The 19697-nt window shown below is 60.7% G+C and overlaps 1 protein-coding gene across 5 annotated transcripts; it reads left to right on the plus strand.

Moving 5' to 3' along the window:
• Positions 1 to 35: 35 nt before the first annotated feature.
• Positions 36 to 19274, plus strand: BCL2L1 (BCL2 like 1). 5 transcript variants are annotated; one of them, XM_074888640.1, is made up of 3 exons: positions 36 to 232; positions 1335 to 2000; positions 17483 to 19274. In XM_074888640.1, exons 2-3 carry the CDS (start codon positions 1446 to 1448, stop codon positions 17618 to 17620), a joined length of 693 nt encoding a protein of 230 aa, XP_074744741.1. In that variant the 5' UTR covers positions 36 to 232; positions 1335 to 1445; the 3' UTR covers positions 17621 to 19274. The 5 variants fall into 5 exon arrangements, with proteins under 5 accessions (XP_074744741.1, XP_074744745.1, XP_074744743.1 ...); XM_074888644.1 differs by having other exon boundaries at positions 49 to 232; positions 1340 to 2000; XM_074888642.1 differs by lacking the exon at positions 36 to 232 and adding an exon at positions 469 to 581.
• Positions 19275 to 19697: the final 423 nt, after the last annotated feature.

Here is a 19697-nt window from a genome sequence, read left to right on the forward strand (position 1 = left end):
TCCGCACCGCCGTGCGCATGCGCGCCGCCTCCTCCCGCCCCCTCCCACCCTACCGCACCCCCCCGGCGCGGCCCAGGAGCGCGGCGGCCGCTGGGCGGATGATGCGGAAGGAGCCCGGGGACTGCTGAGCGGGCCGAGGCCCGGCGGGGCTCCCGGCGACCCCCGGCGTCGCTGCCAGCCGGGCCCGCGGGGCGGGGGCGGGAAGGCCGCGGACCCTCCACCGGCCGCTGAGGTGAGGGGCGGAGTGGGGCAGGCCCTGAGCGACGCGCGGCTCAACCAATGGGAGAGCCCGCTCCCGGGCCCCGCCCCGCGGGGCTCTCCCGGTGGGTGATTGGCTGGCGAGTGAGGGGCGGGGGGCGGCGTGGGCGCCGTCTCGGCCCTCGTGCGCGGGCCCCGTGCGCGCCGCCCCGCCCCGCGCGGGTACGGTGGCCGCGAGGGGCGGTACGGTGGCCGGGGGTGGGGGAGGCGGGCAGGCCAGGCCGCCCCCTGCGGCCGTCCCGCCTGCCGCGGCCCGGTGTGTCACCGGTCCGGCCCCGGTGGCAGCGCGTTGCTAAGCGCAGCGCGTGACCGGAATCGCTCCCGTAAGGAGCTGGGCGGCGGCAGCTCCGGGCAGGCTGTGCCCGGTGAGCCCGGCCCTGGTGGCGAGGACTCGCCGGTTTTCAGCCGTTTATCCCCTCGGCTCTCCTCCGCCGGCGAGTGGTGTCGGGAGGGCGGGGCTGGGGCTGCGCCCGGCCGAGCTAACCCCCGACAAGGCGGGTGGGGGGCTGTGCCGCGGTTACCGTCAAACCGGGCCCCGTACGGGGCTCCTTAACCCTTAGGCAACGCTGCCTGCCCGCTTCCGCCGGTCGCCGTTGGGCAACGCCGGCGGAGGGGGCGGGGGGAGCCGGCGGAGGGGGCGGGGGGAGCCGGGCCCTTTAACGGGCGGGGCGGGGGCGGTGCTGCCTCCGCCTCCGCGGCGCTCCGGGACTGGCGGAGCGCGGCCGGGCCGGTCCGCAGCTCCAGCAGAGCGAGAGCCGCCTCCGCCCCGGCCCGGCCCGCAGCCCGCCTTCCAGGCAGTACCTGCACCCGGTGAGACCCCGGGGCTGGGCTCCGGGGGCTGCTCAGAGCAAGCCTGGGGGTCCCCTGGGGTTGGAGGTTGGTTTCCCGGGAGGGGGGTGTTGCAGTCCGTTCTCTGTGCGGCTTCAATCCGGTGGCCCTGAGTCTCGGCATAAAGCTGCGGGGTGATCTCAGTCTTAACGATAAGCTATGGGCGGTAATGGCTCGGGTGCATCTAAAGGCTGCAGCGTTAACCGTTTCTTTGTCTCTCTCCTCCTCTGGTGTTTGTCTGTGCAAAGGTCAGATGTTTCCATCGGTCGTGAAGAAGAAGAGTGGAGTCGGGACCTGCTAAGTGCTGATCTGCTTGTGCTCCGGACCATGGACTCATTGAGGGTGTCCCAGGTGTGAAAATGTCCAGCAGTAACCGGGAGTTAGTGATTGACTTTGTTTCCTACAAGCTCTCGCAGAAGGGATACAGCTGGAGTCAGCTGGAGGAGGAGGATGAGAACAGGACTGACTTTGCAGTGGAGGACGCCGAGATGGACGGCGTCCTCAACGGGAGCCCCTCCTGGCACCCGCCCGCCAGCCACGTAGTGAACGGAGCCGCCGTGCACCGGAGCAGCCTCGAAGTCCATGGAATCGTTCAAGCGGCCGATGTGAGGCAGGCGCTGAGAGAGGCGGGGGATGAATTTGAGTTGAGGTACCGGCGGGCTTTCAGCGACCTCACTTCCCAGCTCCACATCACCCCTGGCACGGCGTATCAGAGCTTTGAGCAGGTAGTGAACGAACTCTTCCGCGATGGAGTGAACTGGGGTCGCATCGTGGCTTTCTTCTCCTTCGGAGGAGCCTTGTGCGTGGAGAGCGTTGACAAGGAGATGCGGGTATTGGTGGGACGCATTGTATCTTGGATGACCATGTACTTGACCGACCACCTAGATCCCTGGATCCAGGAGAATGGCGGATGGGTAAGAACTCCTCTCCCTGGTGGGGATGGCTGCCGGTGTCCTCCCTTGCTCCAGACTGGCAGTGGTGCCGGTCAAACCGGAGCGCAGCTCCCTGCAGTGTTTATTCTAGTGCCTGTCCTAGACCTTGCAGGGAGATAAAGGGGTGTGTGGCCTTTCCCTCTGTGCTCTTAATGTTCTGCCCCAAGAGGGTCAGTCCACTGCAATGACACAGTTTATACTCAGCCGTGTCCTTCTCCCTGGATGTTACATAAAAGACCTGTTTTCCAAGAGCCTTTGGAAATCTAATGTCATCCAAGCTTGTTCTTCGGGCGGGAGCCCTTGCTCCCAGGCACGTTCCTGGTGTCATTTAACAGCAGGGAGCGGAGCTTCCTCCTCTCCGAGCGCGCAGAGCTCCGGCGGGCCGGCCTGTGGTCTGCCCGGGTAACAGCCACTTCTTCATTCTGGAGTCAGGACTTTGCCTTCTGCTGTGCTGACGGTGAAGGTGGGTGGGTGGGTGCTGGGCCTGCCCTGAGCTGGTGCGGCGGGAGCCAGGACTGAGGTGGGGGCAACCTCTGCTCGACCTGCAGCTGCTTCTTGCTTGGCAGGGAGCAACGCTCCCAGCTGCCCCAGCAGCAAACCCCGTAAGCTCTCAGTGGTGAGGTATTAACATGAATAAGCATTTCTTCAGGAAGCATTCCTGAAATGCCGGGTCCGGCTGGGCCGTGCTGCCTGGGACTGCCAGCGGGAGGTATACAACCTACAGATGTCTTGAGTTTTCTTTTTGCTTCTGCATCTTTAGTGATTCCCTGCTGGTGTAACCTTTACTGGTGCCCACTGGGAAGGGTTCACGCTGTCAGTCGTTAGCATCTAAACGGTGGGGAATTGCCTTGCTGTTGAGCCAAGGCCTTTCAGCCCCGTTCACCTCCTAGTCCGCCAGCAGGCCCCTGCATCTCAAGGAGAGGGCAGGAACCTTTGAGCCCAGCTCTTGTGCTCTGCACCCTCCTGACACAGGAGAGGCCCAGCAGCCCCACAGAGCTCCCCAGCTCCTCGCGTCTGGCCGGCGATGCTGGGGACCCTGGAAAAGACGGGGAGCCGGTGCACCCAGGGAGAGGGAGGGGTTCACCCAGGGTACAGGAATCCCAGGAATGTGGCCGCCCTGGGGCACTGCCTGGGTGGGGCTGCTCAGACAGAGGAGCTTGGTTTCGATTAATAACCCGGGATCTGCTGGCCATTTCATCAGGCTGTATCTGGCCCATTAGCTCTCTCATCCTGCAGATAACCCTGGCCAAATGCTGAGTTCCTTCCCCCTCCCTCTGGCTTTGGCTTTTAAAGCCACAGATTAGTCTTGGAATTGAGTGATCAAATTGAGGTTTCCAAGCTAGTGTGGCTGTTGCTGTTAGTGACGGATTGGGCTGTATCCTGGAGACCTAGGCGATAATGCAATCTGATTTTTTGTAAATGAACTCTCTGGGGGATTTAGATTAAATCACTGGTGGAAAATCACTGGTCCCTGCTTGCAGGGAATGAAATATCTCCTCCCTCTGTTCCCCACCCCCAACCACCACGATTAAGACTCTTCAATTTTTTTGTGTCTGTCTCTAAATTCATTGTTTGGAGCAAATATTTGTTCAACAGATTGCAGAAGGGTCAGGACTCCTCTCTATCTGACCCGCCCACCAGCTCTCGCTTTGAAGATCGCCGCTAGCCATGTTTCCCACCCTGGGGAACAGCCTTGCTCTCTTCTTCTAACCTTGAACAGGGTTTCTAACTTCACTGCTCAGGCTGTGCTGCTGCCCGGGCTGTGCCGGCAGCTGGAGAGGAGCCGGGCAGGGTGGTAAAGGCCCTGGAGGGGAGGGGATCCACCCCACCAGCCACCAAAAAAAAAGGGCTGGGCAGTGTGGCTGCTGCCAGCCTCTTGCAAACCCCAACCCGGTGCTTGTTTGACATCTCAGCTGTAGCTTTGCTCCACGCCCAGGTTACACCGTGTCCCTTCTCGGCGTGGGGGTGGCCGTGCCACTTCTTGGGGCGGGGAGGGGGCAGCTGGCAGCACGGGGGCCATAAGAGCTCCTCACGCGTGGGGCGTGCGTGGGGATGCTCTGCTTCGCTCTCGCGCGACTCCAGCTGCGGGGAGAACGCTGCTGGCCTGCCGCCAGCTCTCCCTGGAAGAAGAGAGTGCCACCCTGCGCTCGCCGTGACCGGGCGGCCCCTCTCCCGCCGCCCTGTTTGCACAGGGAGCCTGTTTGGTGCATCTGAGCTGTTAGAGCCTGTCCCACGCAAACAAAGCTCTCCCGAGAGGTGCAGCAGGCAGGTCCCGGTGAGAGGGATGCAAGTTCTGGCAGGCCTGCTTGGCAGGGACCAGGTGGTTTGTGTTTTGGAGTGCTGCAGCACTTCTCTTCCTGGAAAGCCCCTCCGGAAGAGGGAAGGAGCGCGGCTCCATCACAAGTGTCGCGCAGCCTGGTTGTGTAGGAAGCTCTGTTTCATTCCCCACCAGTGGAACAAAGGCAAGCGTAGGATGGCTGCGGGGTGCAGGTTGCCTTTGGAGGGGCCTGTTAGGGCTGCTGTGTGCTGAGCTGGAGCAGTTTTCTTGAGAAACCATTCTTTGAGGCAAGGGGGAAATGGTACATCCTGATACATAGCGTTAACGCGGGTGTATTTTGTCACGTTTACTGGCTCTGCCTTGGTTTGCCCTCCTCTCTGCAATCTGGCACTGAGAAAACAAACAAGAACGACCCGAGGGGGGCATTTAATAACCAGCTAGAAGAGAGCTGCTGCCTTGGAGAGCCATCAGAACCAGAGGAGGCTTTCCTGGGGCAGTTGCTTTGGCCAGGACCAGATCCCACTAGCTGTGAAGCTCAAACAGTGATCCCAGTGGGGATCAGGAGTCAGGGCGGGGGGGAGAAATCTGGTGAGGGGGAAGCGCAGGGTGAGCAGGAGAGAGCCTGGCAGGCAGAGATCTACTGACCGTGTGTAATCTGTTTGAGAAAGGAAAGGGAGCAGTAGTTCCTCCTGTGGATGACAGCTTTTCCTTCAAGGCTAAATCCACGTTCAGAGCGGGATTTGAAGAGGGTGTTCTGTGGGGGCTACGGACATGCAAGCAAGAGGTTTCCTGTTTGCAGGGTGTATGGTGGGGACCAGCATGAAGGGGCTGTGTCAGGCCAGGACTGAAAGCATCTTTGTCACCAGTCTGTGACATCTGAATCCCAACAAATTGGGCTAGGCTGACGGAGGACAGACTGCTTCCCGCGATGGCTCCGCGCGTCCCGGGCTCTCAGCCGGCCCTGGCCGTGCAGGACTCGGTGTGCCAGGATGTACATGTTGTGTCGCTCTGTGGTGGACTGGAAGCTTGTGGTTCTGTCTGGGGAAAACCCTTAGAAGATGTCAATATAGCCAACTCATTTTCTATCTTTTTAATTTTTTTTCTTGAATGATAGGAAATGACTCAGCCTGTGTCATATGACAGAACGCAGCTGGGATTTTGTCCTGTGCTCTTGCTCCAACCTTCTCAATGATTTCAGGTTGAGAGCTAGGCTTTGCTTCTCGGCTCCTCAGAAATGCTTTTTGGCTTTGTGGCACGACCCAGGTATCCCACAGAAGCCCTCCCTGCAACCGCCACATTATCTAGCTGATCCCGCCTGCCCCAGGGTCCCTGTGCCTTCCCGGTTTTGGGGCAGCGTGACATAAGCACGAGTTTGAATTGTGCTGCTGTTGTGCCCTGAGACTCGGCGTGCCCTGCGCGTGCGGAGGAGGCACGGCTGCGCGTGGCACCCTGTGGGGAAGGCAGCCCCCTCTGGGGTGAGCGCTGTTTGCCAGAGCTCTGCCAGTTTAGGGGTCAATACGTCGGGTTTCGGGGATGCCCTGGTGCTGCTAATCCTGTTGGAGATCACAGCCATCGGTTTCACGTGCTGGCCAACACGCAGCAGGGCTGGCGGGAGGAGGCGACTGTGGATATTTCAGAGATGAATCCCAACCGGTGACCTGCGAAGCTTAGCTGGGTTATCCCTTTCCACTTTGTCCTCTAATTATTTTACACTCTGGATCCCTTGCAGCTGAGGCAATGTCCCCGCTGCCATCACAGCTGAGTCCCCTCGTGTCCCCTCGTGTGCCGGGTGTTCCTCCCTGGCCGTGGGATTTGCCCGGCCCTCGCTGCCGCAGGCTCTTGGCCCGGGCTGTCCTGCCTGGCACGGCCGTCCCAGGTAGCTGTATCCTGGCGGGAGAGCTGGGCTCAGCACGCAGATCTCTGGCAGCTTCTCGCCCTGCCTGCAACCTGGGAGGCTTTTCTGCAGTGCTCTCCAGGAAATGCCATTGGAATGACTTCCACTGCAGCTTCCTGCCTGGCCCGCAGCAGCATTCCTGCCGCTAGACCCAGAACGATGCAGAGGCGAGTTTTCAGAGTTTTGCTTTTCGCCCCATTTACTGGGTTCTCCTTCTTTGGGGCCCTGCCTGTTTTCCTTGTCGGTGTTCGGTGCAGTTTGATTACGTTCCTTAGATCTGTGATTAGAGCAGGCGCCTGGAAGGCAAAGCTCCTGCCCATCGCTGCCTGTGGCTCAGAGCAGCCCACTTAACCCCGTGGTCTTTCAGCTAAAGGGATAGCGTTTCCTTCCCTCCCAGGGGAGCCACTGGGAACTCAGCTTCGTAAAGCACTCTGAGGTTCTTTAATCCGAAGAATGGAGCGTCATTTAAAAAAAAAAAAAAACGAGCCCTGTGAAATAATTAACAAACTGTTTCTTGCTGCTCTGTGTTCACAGCTGCTCTCAGTAATGTCAGTCTTCCTGATCATCCTGCTCCTCTCTGAAACTGGAGCTGGCTCCCCCTGAGCACTGCCCGGGATCTCCCCATTTCAGCAGCAACGGGGTGTCCCACCGCAGCAGAAGGTGGGGTGGGGGGGAGCAACGTGCTCTCTTTTCCCTGGTGGAAGCTGCAGCTTGCTGTACGTGGCTGCACCTGATTTCCTGGAGCTCCTGGACGGTTGGTGTTGGTGGTTTACCCCCAGGAGCAGCGATATGCCTGCGGCCCGCACCGGCTACAGGCTGAATGGTGGCACGATGCTTCGAGGCCTTTGCTTAAGCTTCTCTCCTTTGATTTTTACCAAGCTGCTGACGGCTGTAAGCACAGTCCCACCTTGACGTTACAAGGAGTATTTCTCCAGCAGCTCTTTCCCCACTAGCTGTAAAGCTGGAGTATTCCCAGGAGGAGCTGGGGGAAGGGCAGGGATGGGTATCAGTTGTGGAAGTGTTGCAGACCTGCTGAACCGAGAGGCGAGGGATTAATGGTGGCTTCTGCTGGGGGAGCAGAAGGGGGCTGGGGGTGGCTGCTCTCTCCCCTCTGTGACCCCGCTGGCAGTCGGGATGGCTGATTCAGTGCCAAGGTATGCTCTGCGGGGTGACTCCGCTGTTGCGTGGCAGGAGAGCAGCGAGGCTCTCCTCCTCCACCCTCCCAAGAGGGATGTTACCCTTAAACACTATTGTTCTGAGCTACTAAAGATTAACGCACGTAACGAAGGCATGAAAGGGAAGCAGTGTCCCTCCGTGCCAGGGCACTCCTTAGTTTGCTGCCCTGGCCTTGGACAGGGAAACTGTTCCTCCTCCCTGCTCCCTGCCTGGAAGGATGTGCACAGGAGTGTTGGGTGCAAGATAGCTCTGAAGTCCCGCTCCTCGTCATCCTTGGGATGCCAAGGGCTTGAGTTAGAGGATGTGCTTTCTCGAGGCGTGCAAGAGCTTTCCCCGCCGCACGCCCTTGGCAGGGGACGCGAGGGCTTTGCTGGGGGCACCAGGGCAGCTTCGGAGTGTTCAGGTGGGGAGAAGGGTTCCTCTTTGCCACAGAAGCAGAACAGCCCGGCGGAGCGAGGGGACAGAGGGCTGCCGGGAGGCCGAGCCGTTAGCAGATGGCTCCAGCTGGGCTCACCGGGGCGCAGGTGTGGGTTTCGGGAGGCAGCCTTTTAAGAGAGACGTCAGTTTTGAACCCAAGAGGCTCAAGGGGCTGAGCCGTAGCTGCCACGACTTGCATGCTGGGGAGCTGTGACCTAGTTGTGCTGTAGAAATGCTCGGTTTATTTTTTTATTTTTAGGTATTTTGCTTATTTTACCCTCATGTTTAATTTAGTTAGCAAAAAAAAAAAACCAAGAAAAATCTGAGCGCTGAGCGGTGCTGCGAAGGTCTGCCTGCCGGCGGGAGCGCCCGCCGCGGCTCCTCCGTGCAGCCAGCGTCTCTCCAGCCGCCCGTGTCTTCTCTCGGACACGTGCTCACGTGTACCAGCCCAGTGCTGTCTCCCAGGATCTCTTTAATGGGAAACCCAGTGCACTCAGCGCTGCTGCCTGCCTCCGGGGTAGCGAGGGAGGGAGGAACAAGATTCGGAGCATTAAGCAGAGAGGCTCCTGTGGCCACGGGATCTGTTTGAACGTTGTGCTGTAACTGGTTTGCCTTCCCTCTGCTACTGGGAGCAGGGACGCGGGTGAGCGTGGCGTTTCGGGGGGGCTTGGGGCTGGTTGCTCTCTCGACCACCACTTGCCCCTGCATTTACGCAGCGTGCCCAAGGAGGGGTGATAGGCTGTATCTGCGAAGAGGGAAGTTTCAGGGGTCTGTGTGATTCCCCTAGGGAGAGCTGTTTGAATTTATTGCATTATCCTCCTTCCTGCTCAAGCCTGTGTTTCAGCTGTGTCTGCAGACGTAGCTTCTGATTTAAGTAGATCCAATTAGTAGCTAGCTTCTGGCATCAGTAACCTGCTCGGGGAGATGAGCCCTGGAGATGAGGAGCCTCCGGCGGGAGCAGGGCTGGGCTCAGCCTTTCTGCCCCTGCTCCTGATCTAGGACGGGCCCAGAGCTCCCCGCTCAAGCCCTAGTCCTGAGCTCAGGGGGAAACCGAGGCAGGTGTTCTCAGCTCCGTGCTCCGCCTAGCCAAGAACAAAGAGCAGGCAGGTTCTCCCTGCCTGTACCGCTGCCAGGCAGGTGCTCTTAAGACTGAAATCAAATACTTCAAAACGTGACAACTTGGCAGCAGGCAGGGCTTTGAGCGGGAGCAGGAGCTGCTCGCGCCGGGAGGTGTGCGAGGGGCCGACGGGCAGAGCCGTGCAGGGACCTGTCTGGTGGGGGTAGGATTGGGCGCCCAAGGGGAGGGAGCTGCTGGAGCCAGCTGCTTCCCGAAGGAGCACGGAAGGGTCTTCTCCTCTGCGGGAGGGTGAAGGGCGCTTTGGGAAGCTCGGAGAAGAGGCCTAAGCTGGCACAGCTGGTTGGGCTTGGGTGCAACTAAGGCCACGCTCAGGTGGAGCGGGACAGCTGTCTGCACCACTTCATTAGTTCTCCAAATGATACTAGTCCCATTTGCACATCTCTTGGGTGGTGCTGGGTGTGTGGGGAGGGGTTTTTGGTAGCAGGGGAGGGGGATACAGCAGTGGCCTCCAGTGAGAAGCTTCTCAAAGCTCCCCCAGCTCCAAGTTGGACCCGTTTCTGGCCAAGGCCGAGCCAATTAGCGATGGTGACTGCTCCTCTGCGATAACGTATTTGAGAAGGGGAACCTGGGAGTTGTGAGGACAAGTTACGAGAAGGGCACCTCTGTGAATGCTGAGGGCAGTGGAAGGAAGGAGGAAAGGGGGGACATGCACCGGTGCGGAGCCCCCCTGTATCCCGGGTGAGACAGCAGGGCCCCCCTGCCACCCACCACCACCCGCAGGGGTCACCAGAGGAGCAGAGGCTGACCTGCGGCCTGAGCAGGACCCCACACCGGCACAACTGGACTCTGGGGGGAGGAGAAGCCCCCGCTGTTGTAGTTTGGTGCTGTGAGGGTTGCAGCACGCGGGGGTGACCCACGCTGGAGCAGCCTGGGAACGGCTGTGGCCTGTGGGAAGGACTCACACCGGAGAAAGTTGGTGGAGGACTGTCTCCTGTGCGAGGGGAGCCACGTGGAGCAGGGGAAGAGTGTGAGGGGTGTCCCCCACCCCTGAGGAGGAAGGAGCAGCGGACTGACTGCACCCCCATTTCCTTGCCTCCTGTGCCACTGGAGGTAGAGAGGTTGGGAACAAAACTGAGCCTGGGAAGAAGGGAGGAGTGGGGGGAGGTATTTTTAGGATGTGATAACCCTTCTCACTGTCCCACTCTGTTGTTGTTAGTGTTTAAATTAAATTGATGTTCTTTTTTCCTTCCCCTAACAAGTCTGTCTTTTGCCCATGACCGTAATGGGTGAGACACCCCTCCCTGTCCTTATCTCAATTCCTGAGCCTTCTACTTTATTACTCCTTCCCATTCCAGAGGGGGAAGGGGCAAGTGAGCAGCTACCTGGTGCTCAGTTTCCCTCTGGGCTCAAACCAGACACTGTTTTTTGTCATCGCTGAGGCTGAGGCAGACTGGGGACACTACTAGTGTCACGCAGGCAGCACGGCTGGTGGCAGTACGTGACATTACTCTGTGTGTAACTCGTGGCAAGCTGGCTCAGGGTTTGGGCTGGGATGTGGGAGCTGGGCATGTATGTGGCCCAGGGTAGTGTCTGGGTGACGTTTGACTTATGTATGGAGAAAATGAGGTGTTGCTACCTGTCATGAGCCATCACAGCAGTGTTGCAAGCTTCCATCCTGTAATGGTATGGCTCACCAGTGTATTCAACTTGCCGGAGAGCTAATATCTTTTATTAGAGCAACTGACCTCATTTAGAAGCTTCCAGTGCACCAGCCAGTGATTATTTCATGCAACAACACGTATGGAGGAGCCCAGGGCAGAGCACAAAGTCTCCTTCTCGTGCTGCACCGCGCGCTCTCGCGTTTGCTGCATCAGCTGCCGACTCTGCTTCCTGCCCTCAAGTCAGCAAGGATTTTGCTAAAAGGGACTTCATGGCCTGAATCATTTGAGATTTCATGTGGACTAACAGGAAGTGAAAACAGAATGAGCACATCTTCCTCCTCTTCCTGCACCTCCACCCTTTCCCCTTTTTCATTCAAGTGGCATGTAAGAATTACAGCCTCGTGAGGTGCAGGGGCTGAAGCGGGAAGCGGTGTGGCTTGGCCACCGCTCCTCCGGGATGCTGGAGGGCAAGTGGCTTGAGGTGGCACAACCAGGTGACCCTTCCCCAGGCTGTGACTCCCCTGGGGACCATCCCTGCACCCAGCCTGGCCCCGCCCCGGGCTCTGGTAGTGCTGCTGCTCCCTGCAGGGTGGGTTTGGGGTAAGGCTGGCGGTGCGGTCGAGCTGTGGGCATCGCACGCCTCAGCCCCAGGGCAGGAGGGAACGTGGCTGGGCCGCCGCGCGCACGTGAGCACGGCACGTCTCCTCGGCGCAGGTTTCCCCACAGTTACACAAGGGCCACAATTGCAGAGGAGCTGTGACATCTGGGAAAAGCAATGACAAGGTGAAAATTGAGCTTTGTTCCTCGGTTGTGGGGGACTCTGCCGAGGCGCTTGTCCGACGCAGCGAGCTGGCCGCGACGCTCGGGCTCCCCGGCCCCGCAGGCGGCAGATAACCGTGAAATTAAAGCAGGAGTGTTCCCCTGCCCCCCGAGCGCGCCCCTCGCACAAAGGCGGGAGGGCTGCTCTGCCTGCCGGGGCTCAGACACCATCTGTCCGGTGGGGAGAAGCATCAGAGAGACCGTCTTGCCTCGGACTATTCCACTTAATGCCCTTTGGAAAACAATCCCATTCCCAGCAGGTGCTAATCTCTTGAGTGGATCCGGCTCAGCCAACATGTTCTTCTTTCGCTGTGCCTTTGTACCGCAGCCTCGTCGCCTGCCAGCCGTCCTGCTGCCGAGCGCGCCGGGGGCCTCGACACCTCCGGGAGCCCTCAGCCCGGTTAATTCTGGGAGAAACACTGATGAAAGATGGATGCGAGTAGATTAGTCATTTGCTCCGTCTCCTGCTTTAATACACACGAATGTTTCGGCAGATTTCTGGAACGGAGAGCGCGATTCCCTGCTCTCCATCTCATGCTGCGCACAGCGGTCTCCCGGGGCAGGGACGGGGGGTTACAAGCTGTCACCGTAGCCCCTTTCATGTATTTGGAAAATGCTGAAATTGTGCTGAATGGTGTGGGGTTATTGCAGGTTCCCTGGAGCTGGTGATGAAACCAGTTTGACAGGAGGCTGCCGCGGCGAGGATTAGGGCTGGAATGTGCTAGTGAGGGTTTGTTTCTGGTTAGAAAAGAGCTGGCTCTGCCCTCACTAGGCTGAAGCCCCGCAGGTTTGCTGGGCTTGGGGCCGAGGCCCCAGGGACAACCTCCCCACGGGGAGCGAGGCGGGGATGTGCTTCTTTAATTAACCCTTTTGAGTTTACGGCTGCAAACCTCAGAGTCGTGGGGTTCTCTGAATGCAGAGCCCTGGAGCTCGGCCAGGGGCAGCACCCAGCACCCACTCCCAGGGCAGGAGGGGCAGTGGGGTGGGTGGCATTCCCTGCCATTGTCATGGAGATCACCAGCTGCTTCCCTGGAGGTCACCATTTGCATAACAGTTAGAGCTGGGGCTCCGGAGCCTTTGCACCTGCGAGTGTGCTGTCCCCAGAGCCCCTTCCCCACCCCATCCCCAGCCTGCCCAGGGTGCTGACGGGGGCCAGGGGGGTGCAGCTGGTGAGCTGGAGGAGCTCTGAGACCTCTGCCTTGGACGGCAGGTTTCCTTGGGGTGGTGTGCCCGTGTCGGCAGGCGCGTTCTGTGTCCCTGCCGCCCTCCTGCAGGGTCTGGGCTTCAGACAGGGCTGGGGCCACACATGTCTGGGGGAGCAGAGCAGAGGGAGGACCTCCACGATGTCTCTTCGACTTTCCCAGCACAGAGAGACCCACCGAGCTGTGTTTACAGGATCCTAGTGGCAGCCTTTGGGAATACTTGTGTTTTCTTTTTTTTTTTCGGAAAGATCTCAGCTGCCTTTTCCCCGCTGTGCTTCACCTCCAGGTTCACATATGCCAGTCCCACGTGGTGAGCTGGCAGCCCGAAGGGGCTCTGGGAGCAGGTTGCTGTCGGTGCAGGGCTTTGTTGTGGTCTGCGCTGAGCTGCTGCTTTTCTTTTTCCGTGCTCGTCTCGCTGCTCAGCACAAAACTGTTCCCAGCATCTCATTAACAAATGTCTGTCTGTCCAGATGACTCCAGTCGTGGTCGGCGATTGGTGTTAGGCCTCTTAGCAGTAACACAGCTGTAGTTATGGCGAAGGTATAACAGAAGCTGCCTTGTTTTCAAGTGAAACATTGCCTCATGACGAGAATGCCTGGATTGGGAGTCAGATGCTGTGGCTCACGCCACTGGCTCGTATGCAACTCCAGGCAAAGCACATAACCTCTTCGCACCTCTGTTGATCCGTCTGGGAGCAATGCTGACTTATCCCGCAGGAGGTTTGGGAGAACCAGCTAATTTTTTATAAAACACATGAAGATCCTTAGGTGGGAAAGGCTTTTGCATGTGCTGAGCTGGTTGCGGTGGGCGTCTGTCTCAAAGACAGGCTGGCTGGGTATCGGGGGCGTGGGGCAGCTCTGTAGCTCCTGCTGGAGTCAGGGTCTCATAAAACGCCGCTGGTTCACTGTGAATAGTCCTGGTAGAGCCCAGCTCTTCTCTGCTGGCTTCAGAGCTTCGTGCTGGTGTCTCAGGGACCTCCATATCCTTCACCTCCCCATGCAAGGGAAGCTTTGAGCACCCAAACTCTCCCCTCCCCTTTCCGCTTGACCCGCAAGAGACCAGCTGGGGCTTCATTGCCCACATCTGCTTCCTTCACCTGCCCTCACGGTCCAGTGTCTGTTACTGAATCCTCTTTCCCCAAGTGTTGGGGCTTGAAAGAGGAACCCGGGCTGCTCCGCTCGCCCTGAATGGGATCCAGCCACTGCTCTGCTCCCGCTCGGCCGGGGGAGCTGCTTGGGCGGCGCTGGTGAATGAAACCAGCCGAAGCTCTGCGGTGGGGACCAGCGACAGGCTGAAATGTTGGCTCTTCCCCTTCCCGCTTCCAGGCCAGGATGTGAACTGTCTCTCAGCCAGACCTCGTGCTTGATTAATCTGCTCTCCCACTCGAGCCAGAGCACCCTGGGTCAGACCTCCTCCTCTCTTCTCTCTCCTGCAGTGTCCTGTGTTGTCGCTGGGCGATGTTGAAATGGTTGGTGCGGGTTGGGGCACTGCAGGTGTCTCGAGAGCCTTTGGCACTGCAGAACGTCCCTGCCCCAGCTCTGTGGGCTGGTGGGCACGGGTGGAGTCTGGATCTCCAGCTCCTCTGCCTCCTGCAAGCAGCACATGCAGCTGGAGGGGACCCCCCCCTACCCCAGCAAGTGCTGGTTTAAGCTCCAGCAAGAAAACGTCGTGTCCTTCCCCAGCACTGGGGCAAGAGCGGCGAAGAGGGGGAATTGCCTTTTGCAGAGGCATAACCTCTCGCTGCTTCCTCATCGCCTGCCCCAGAGCATCCTCCTCTCGGACGTGTCTGTCACTCGGGGTGGGGAAGGGGATGTGACGGGTTTTCGGCAACGGAACAGCTTGTCCTCTCTGGGGTGGAAGAGGCCCACGGGCACGTGGAGAGGGCGGTTGAGACACTGACGTGCTGTTGCTACCGCAGTCCTTGTGAGTGACTGAGGAATTCCAAATATTTCCTCTCAGATAAAGGTGACTGGGGGAGGCCAGAAATATCTGGACGTGTCTGGGCAAGCCTGAGATCCCAGCCACCAGGCCAGAGAGGTCAGAATCGGTACTGGGAGTGCTGGGCTTCAGGTGCAGAGCGGCCGAGGCCCGGGGTGGTGTGGGAACGGAGCAAGCTGCCTTTCCCTAACCTTCAACTCGCCCCCAGCACCGGCAGGGAGGACACTCCTGCCTGTTTTCCCACTCCCCCTGCTCTGGGATCGCCATTCCCAGGGGACACATCTGGGATCGCAGTTGTGCCGGGGCTGCGCTATCGCAGCTCCTGGGGACGGTTTCCCCGAGGAAGGCCAAGGCGCTCGCTCCCCTCCCGAGTCTCCTGCAGCCCCCGGCTGCGTCTCCAGCAGCTGCTGCTCCATTCCCAGGGGGAAGGAGAGGGGCTCGCGTCCCCTCCCTGCCTGCGCAGGGCTCTTGTCATGCTCTTCTCCGCCTGTAGCACCCGATAGCTTTCTCTCCGCCGTATGCCATTTATCTCTTGTTCAACAAACACTTCCTTTTCTTAGAAGTAGGGGCTTCAAAACGTACTTCTTGGAACTGCCTTTCCCCAAGCTCGGTGGCACATGCCATGGAGGAGGCAGCACGGAGGCTCAGGTGACCGCCAGGCCCCTTCCACCTCTGCAGCCTTCCTGGGGATGGTGGGGACGTCCCCTCCCGTGGGTCGGGAGGAGCCTGCGGAGACGTGTGGGGCTCGCGGTGGGGCAGGGCTTCCTCAATCCCCGAGCGAAGCAGCTTTTTCTGGGGGATACATCATGAGGGCGCAGCCTCCTTCCTCCCGCCGAGTGCTCCCGCAGCACCGGGTGCTGTGAGTGCGCGGCTGGGACGTGTGTCCGAGGGCAGGACCTTCCCCGGGGGGAGCAGGGTACAAAGGGATGTTTTAGGGGTGGTGGAGGCTCTCCGCAGCTGGCGTTTTTGGACAAGCCCTTGCCTTCTGCCCTGGTTCCCCTGTGCCCTCCATCCCCACCAGCCTGCTCTCGGTTCGCTGCCCCTTGCCGTGCTCTGTCACCGCTCCGTTGCTCATCACCACCTATCAGCAGAGGGATTTCCTGTGCCGTAATTAAAAATATCCCCTCCTTGGGTTTGGGTTCTCCTCTCTGCCCTCTCCTGCAGCACATCACCGGCTGTTTGTGCAGCCGTCACCCCGGGCGAGCGGCTGGGCAGAGGGGCTGGCAGCGGGCAGCAGCCCTCACCTTTCTCCCTGGATGGCACCTGGGCGTGAGCCACCACCGTGCCCGTTCCTGCGGATGCTGGAGACGGTGTTTGGTGGAAGGCAGGGAAGAGCTTTGGTGGGGCAGAGGCGGGTGCTGAGGTGCTCAGCTCACCAGAGGCCTGTGGCTGAGGAGAGGGACACAGCCCAGCTCCCTGGGAGCCAGCGTGCCTGTGTGTTGCACGCCTCGCTGTGAAATGCTGCGTGTGAGCTCGATCGTGAGTCTGTGGCAAGGTGAGGAGACACCCTGCAAGCCATGACCATGTTGGGGCTGCTTTGGGGGAGCCAGGGGACTGGCACCGTGTCTCCCTGAGCGATGGAGAGGCACCTGCCCAAAGAGCCTCTCGATCCCAGCCACGAGCCAGCCACCGAACTCCCCCCCCCCAGATCCTGTGGCAGCGATTGCAGCTTGTCACAGGCTGTGGGGAGGCAGCGTGCAGGCAGGGCTGCCAGACCCAGGCAGGCAGGGATGCTGCCCCTGCCTCCGGGGAGGCCATGTTAAGGCGTGACACAAGCACAGCGTCAGTCGGGCTTATCTCTGCTTTCCCAGAGCAGCCGGGTTACTGGAACTGCATTTACTTATCAGGAACAGGGGACCTTGTCGGGAAGATGGGCTCGAGGTGCGACAGCATCAAGCCCCTGCTGACGCCGACCGGCTGCGATCCCTGAGCCTGGAGCTCGCAGCTCCAGCTCCCTCTCGCCCCGGTGCTCCTGCTCAGCGCTGATAAACCTGGGAGCTGCTGGGGCGTGAAGTTCCCTGCTCACGGAGCCTGCCCAGGGACCCCAGCAGCTATCCGTGCGCTGGTCCCAGTGCCCGGGGGAGCAGGTGGCATCGTGCCCTGGGGGTGCTGCGCGGGCGCAGGGGCCAGGCGTGCGCTCTCAGAGCCTGTTTTCAGGAGCAGTTCAGCTCTGGTGGTCGCTCTCTCTGTCCTCCATCTCCCCCCCAGTTCAGGCCACGGCCATCTGTCCCCAGCCCCGTCCCACGTCTGCCCCGGAGGGAGAGGGGCTGTGGCCGTTTGCTGCGTGGCGAAATCCGCCCGGTTCTTGGTGTTGCTGGAGACGAAGGACTGGAGGTGGCTGGCTCGGACGGGCCAGGCCGGAGTGACTGCATTCCTGGCCAGGCCTCCTGCTTGGCCTGCTTGCCCAAAGCCTGGCGGGGGGAAGGCAGCAGTTTCGCCACCCAGAGCATCTGCCTTCACCACGGGGATTCACAAAATCCAGCTCGTGCTGCGGAGTAACCTGCACCGGCCGGGACAGGGGGGTGCTTGTCTTGCCGGGGTGCGGCAGTGGGGAGGGGGAGGCAGGAGGCTCCGCTTTGGACGCGAGAGCGGCGGAGGGATGCGTGGTGTGGGCTCCTGCCACAGTCATGGGCACCAACCCTGCTGCTGCTCCCCCAGGCCTCGGCCGTGGAGTCGAGCCCAGCATTTTCCTGCTGCAATGATTTTTATCACACTTTGATGCTAATTTTAGAGTGCCTCGTGCACGTGATGCATCTCCTGCCCTGCCCGCGTGGTGTTCTCCTTGCAAATCCTTTCTGGCATCCACTTCTCTCATGACTGGTCCTGTGCTTCCCCCATCGCCCTCCGTGCATGATTCAGAGCAAGGAGGCACAAGGCATCTGTCACCCTCCCAGTCCCCAGCACCCCAGCGAGAGCCCGGCAGCCTTCCTGCCCCTTCCCACCGAGAAGGTCCCTGCACTCCGCTCCCCCTGCCCTCCTCACCACTCCTCTCTCCCCACAGGAGCGGTTTGTGGACCTCTACGGGAACGATGCTGCTGCCGAGGTGAGGAAGGGCCAGGAGACCTTCAACAAATGGCTCCTGACCGGGGCGACAGTGGCAGGAGTGCTTCTGCTGGGATCCCTGCTGAGCCGCAAGTGACCCGTCGCTGCCTCCCCCCGCCCCCCCCCCCCATCGCCGGGACGGCTGCGCCTTCGCCGCCACATCCACTACACTCCGCTCCCGAGCACTGTCACCGGGCAGGGAAGTGGGGGGAGCAGGCAGCCCCTCCACCTCCCGGCCGAGCATCCTGCTCCACGGAGCTTTCTCCCTCGTGCCGCCAGCTCCTTTTATCGTAGCCCGTCTTATTTACCGTTCCGTTGTGTTTTAAAAGCGCTGAGACCGATGCAGCACTTCAGCCGACAGCTCCCAGCGCTGGGGAGGTCCAGGCAGCTGGGGGGGAGAACTGGCTAGAAGGTGTCCCAGCACTGCAGGGTCCTCTAGATCACTTTGAAGAGAATAAACAGACTTATTTTTGCATGTGTGAGTGCGTGCGTGTGTGTAGATGTGTCACTAATATAAGGTTCCCCAGCCAGAGCAAGGGTCGAGGCTCCGTACCCCTGTCTCCGGCCTGCTCGGGCCCTGGGAAGAGCCAGGCTGCCGAAAGGGATGGAACTTCCCTGCCACATCCCAAATCCCATCCCCGCTTCCTCCGGGCAGAGCTTGTCCCCGTGGTGGTGGTGGGAGCGGGGGGAGCGGGGAGGACGAGGCAGTGGCTGGGGGCAACGAGCTCTGCCCTCAGCCCCGAGCCCTGGGCACTGCTGGGAGCTGAGGCCAGCCTCGTGTATCAAGCCCAGGGCTGTGCCTGCTTTGAAGGGATCTTCCTCCTCTTCCTCCTCCTGCTCCCTCTGAATGTAGCTTGCTGTGGGGCAGTGTGCATCCCCCCCTCCCCTCACGCCTGCCCCTCCGGGCTGGCAAAGGAGGGAGGGGGGCAAGCGCTGGCCCGAGGGGCTCTGGGGCCGTGGCGTCCAGGAGCGCAGGAATAGAGCTGGGTGGGTGGCAGGGGCAGGGGGAGAGCGATGCCCCTGCCCTTCCCGGGGGTGGCCGAGCCTTGGGGCCAGCACAGGCATGAGCCCGGGGGAGGTGGGAGTGAGCCCACGAGCTGTCCCCGCCGCCCGGCAGCCTCGGTGGGGACAGCGGGAGCTCGGTGCCGGTCCCGTAGCGCAGGCAGATCCCTGTCCCCGTGGCGTGGCTGTGACGGGTGCGTGCAGTGGCAGAGGTGCCTGGCTTCCCCCCTCACCCCGCCCTCCCTCCCCACGCTGTCACCGGGGAGGGGACCTCCGGGCTTTGAGCTGAAATTAGCTTTGAGAAATAACCCCCTCGTCCTCCCGCGCCCGCCGCCGCCAGACCCGGCTGCGCAGGAGGGCTCGGCCCTGCACATTCCCCCCCCGCGCCCGCGCTCTGCTGTACATATCCGAGTAGTTTTTAATTCATTTGTGAATACTCTTAATGCTATTTTTGTTATCTTGTCTGTCCGTATTTATGTGTGGGGCCGTGCTCCCTGCAGAGGCCAAGGTGGGATGGGGACGGGGCGAGGTGGGGGGTGGCGGGAGGCTCTGGGGGGGTCCCCCCTGGCCCCCGAGCATGGACTCGCGCTCCCCGCGTAGGAGCCGCTCCCGGCGCCTGTGGATCCCACACGGATCCCACGCGGATCCCACGCGGATCCCACGCGGGCAGCGCGAGGACCAGCATTAGCCCCGTGGCCGCTTCGGTTTGCAGGTGGAGGTGAGTCCACTAATAAACTCTTGGCATTGGAGCTGCTGCTGGTGCTGTGGTCTTTGCGGGTGGGGGGGGTGGGTGGGTTTGGGGGGGATTCGGGGGGCTTTGGGCAGGATGGGGGGGGGGGATGGGGCCTCTCCCTGCCCGGGGAAGGGTTGGGGTGCTCCAAGGTGTGAAGGGGGGTGGTTGCTGCTGTCCCAGGGTTGGCTCTGTCACAGCCCCCCCTCCTCAACCCGTCCCTTCTACTTCTGCCCTGAGCCAGGCCCAAATCTTCATCCTGTGTCCCCATGATGGGGCTTGGGCGGGAGGGGGAGCACCAAGCCAGGCTCAGCTGGGCTGAGGGTGCTGATTTTGGGGCTGTGGGCTCAGCACCAGCGGGGAGCCGGGCCGGGCGGGGCATCCACAGTCCTGTTGGGGTGAGGCAGTCCCCCTGCCGCCCCGTCCCGTGGGTGCCTCGCTG

The sequence above is a fragment of the Strix uralensis genome, chromosome 18 (assembly GCF_047716275.1).
Source record: "Strix uralensis isolate ZFMK-TIS-50842 chromosome 18, bStrUra1, whole genome shotgun sequence".
Classification (NCBI taxonomy): domain Eukaryota; kingdom Metazoa; phylum Chordata; class Aves; order Strigiformes; family Strigidae; genus Strix; species Strix uralensis.

Bases quoted from the DNA above. Each gene is read 5' to 3' on its own strand.
- BCL2L1 (XM_074888640.1), top strand. From the start codon at position 1,446: ATGTCCAGCAGTAACCGGGAGTTAGTGATTGACTTTGTTTCCTACAAG. The intron at 2,001-17,482 runs GTAAGAACTCCT...CTCTCCCCACAG, and splicing joins TCCAGGAGAATGGCGGATGG to GAGCGGTTTGTGGACCTCTA.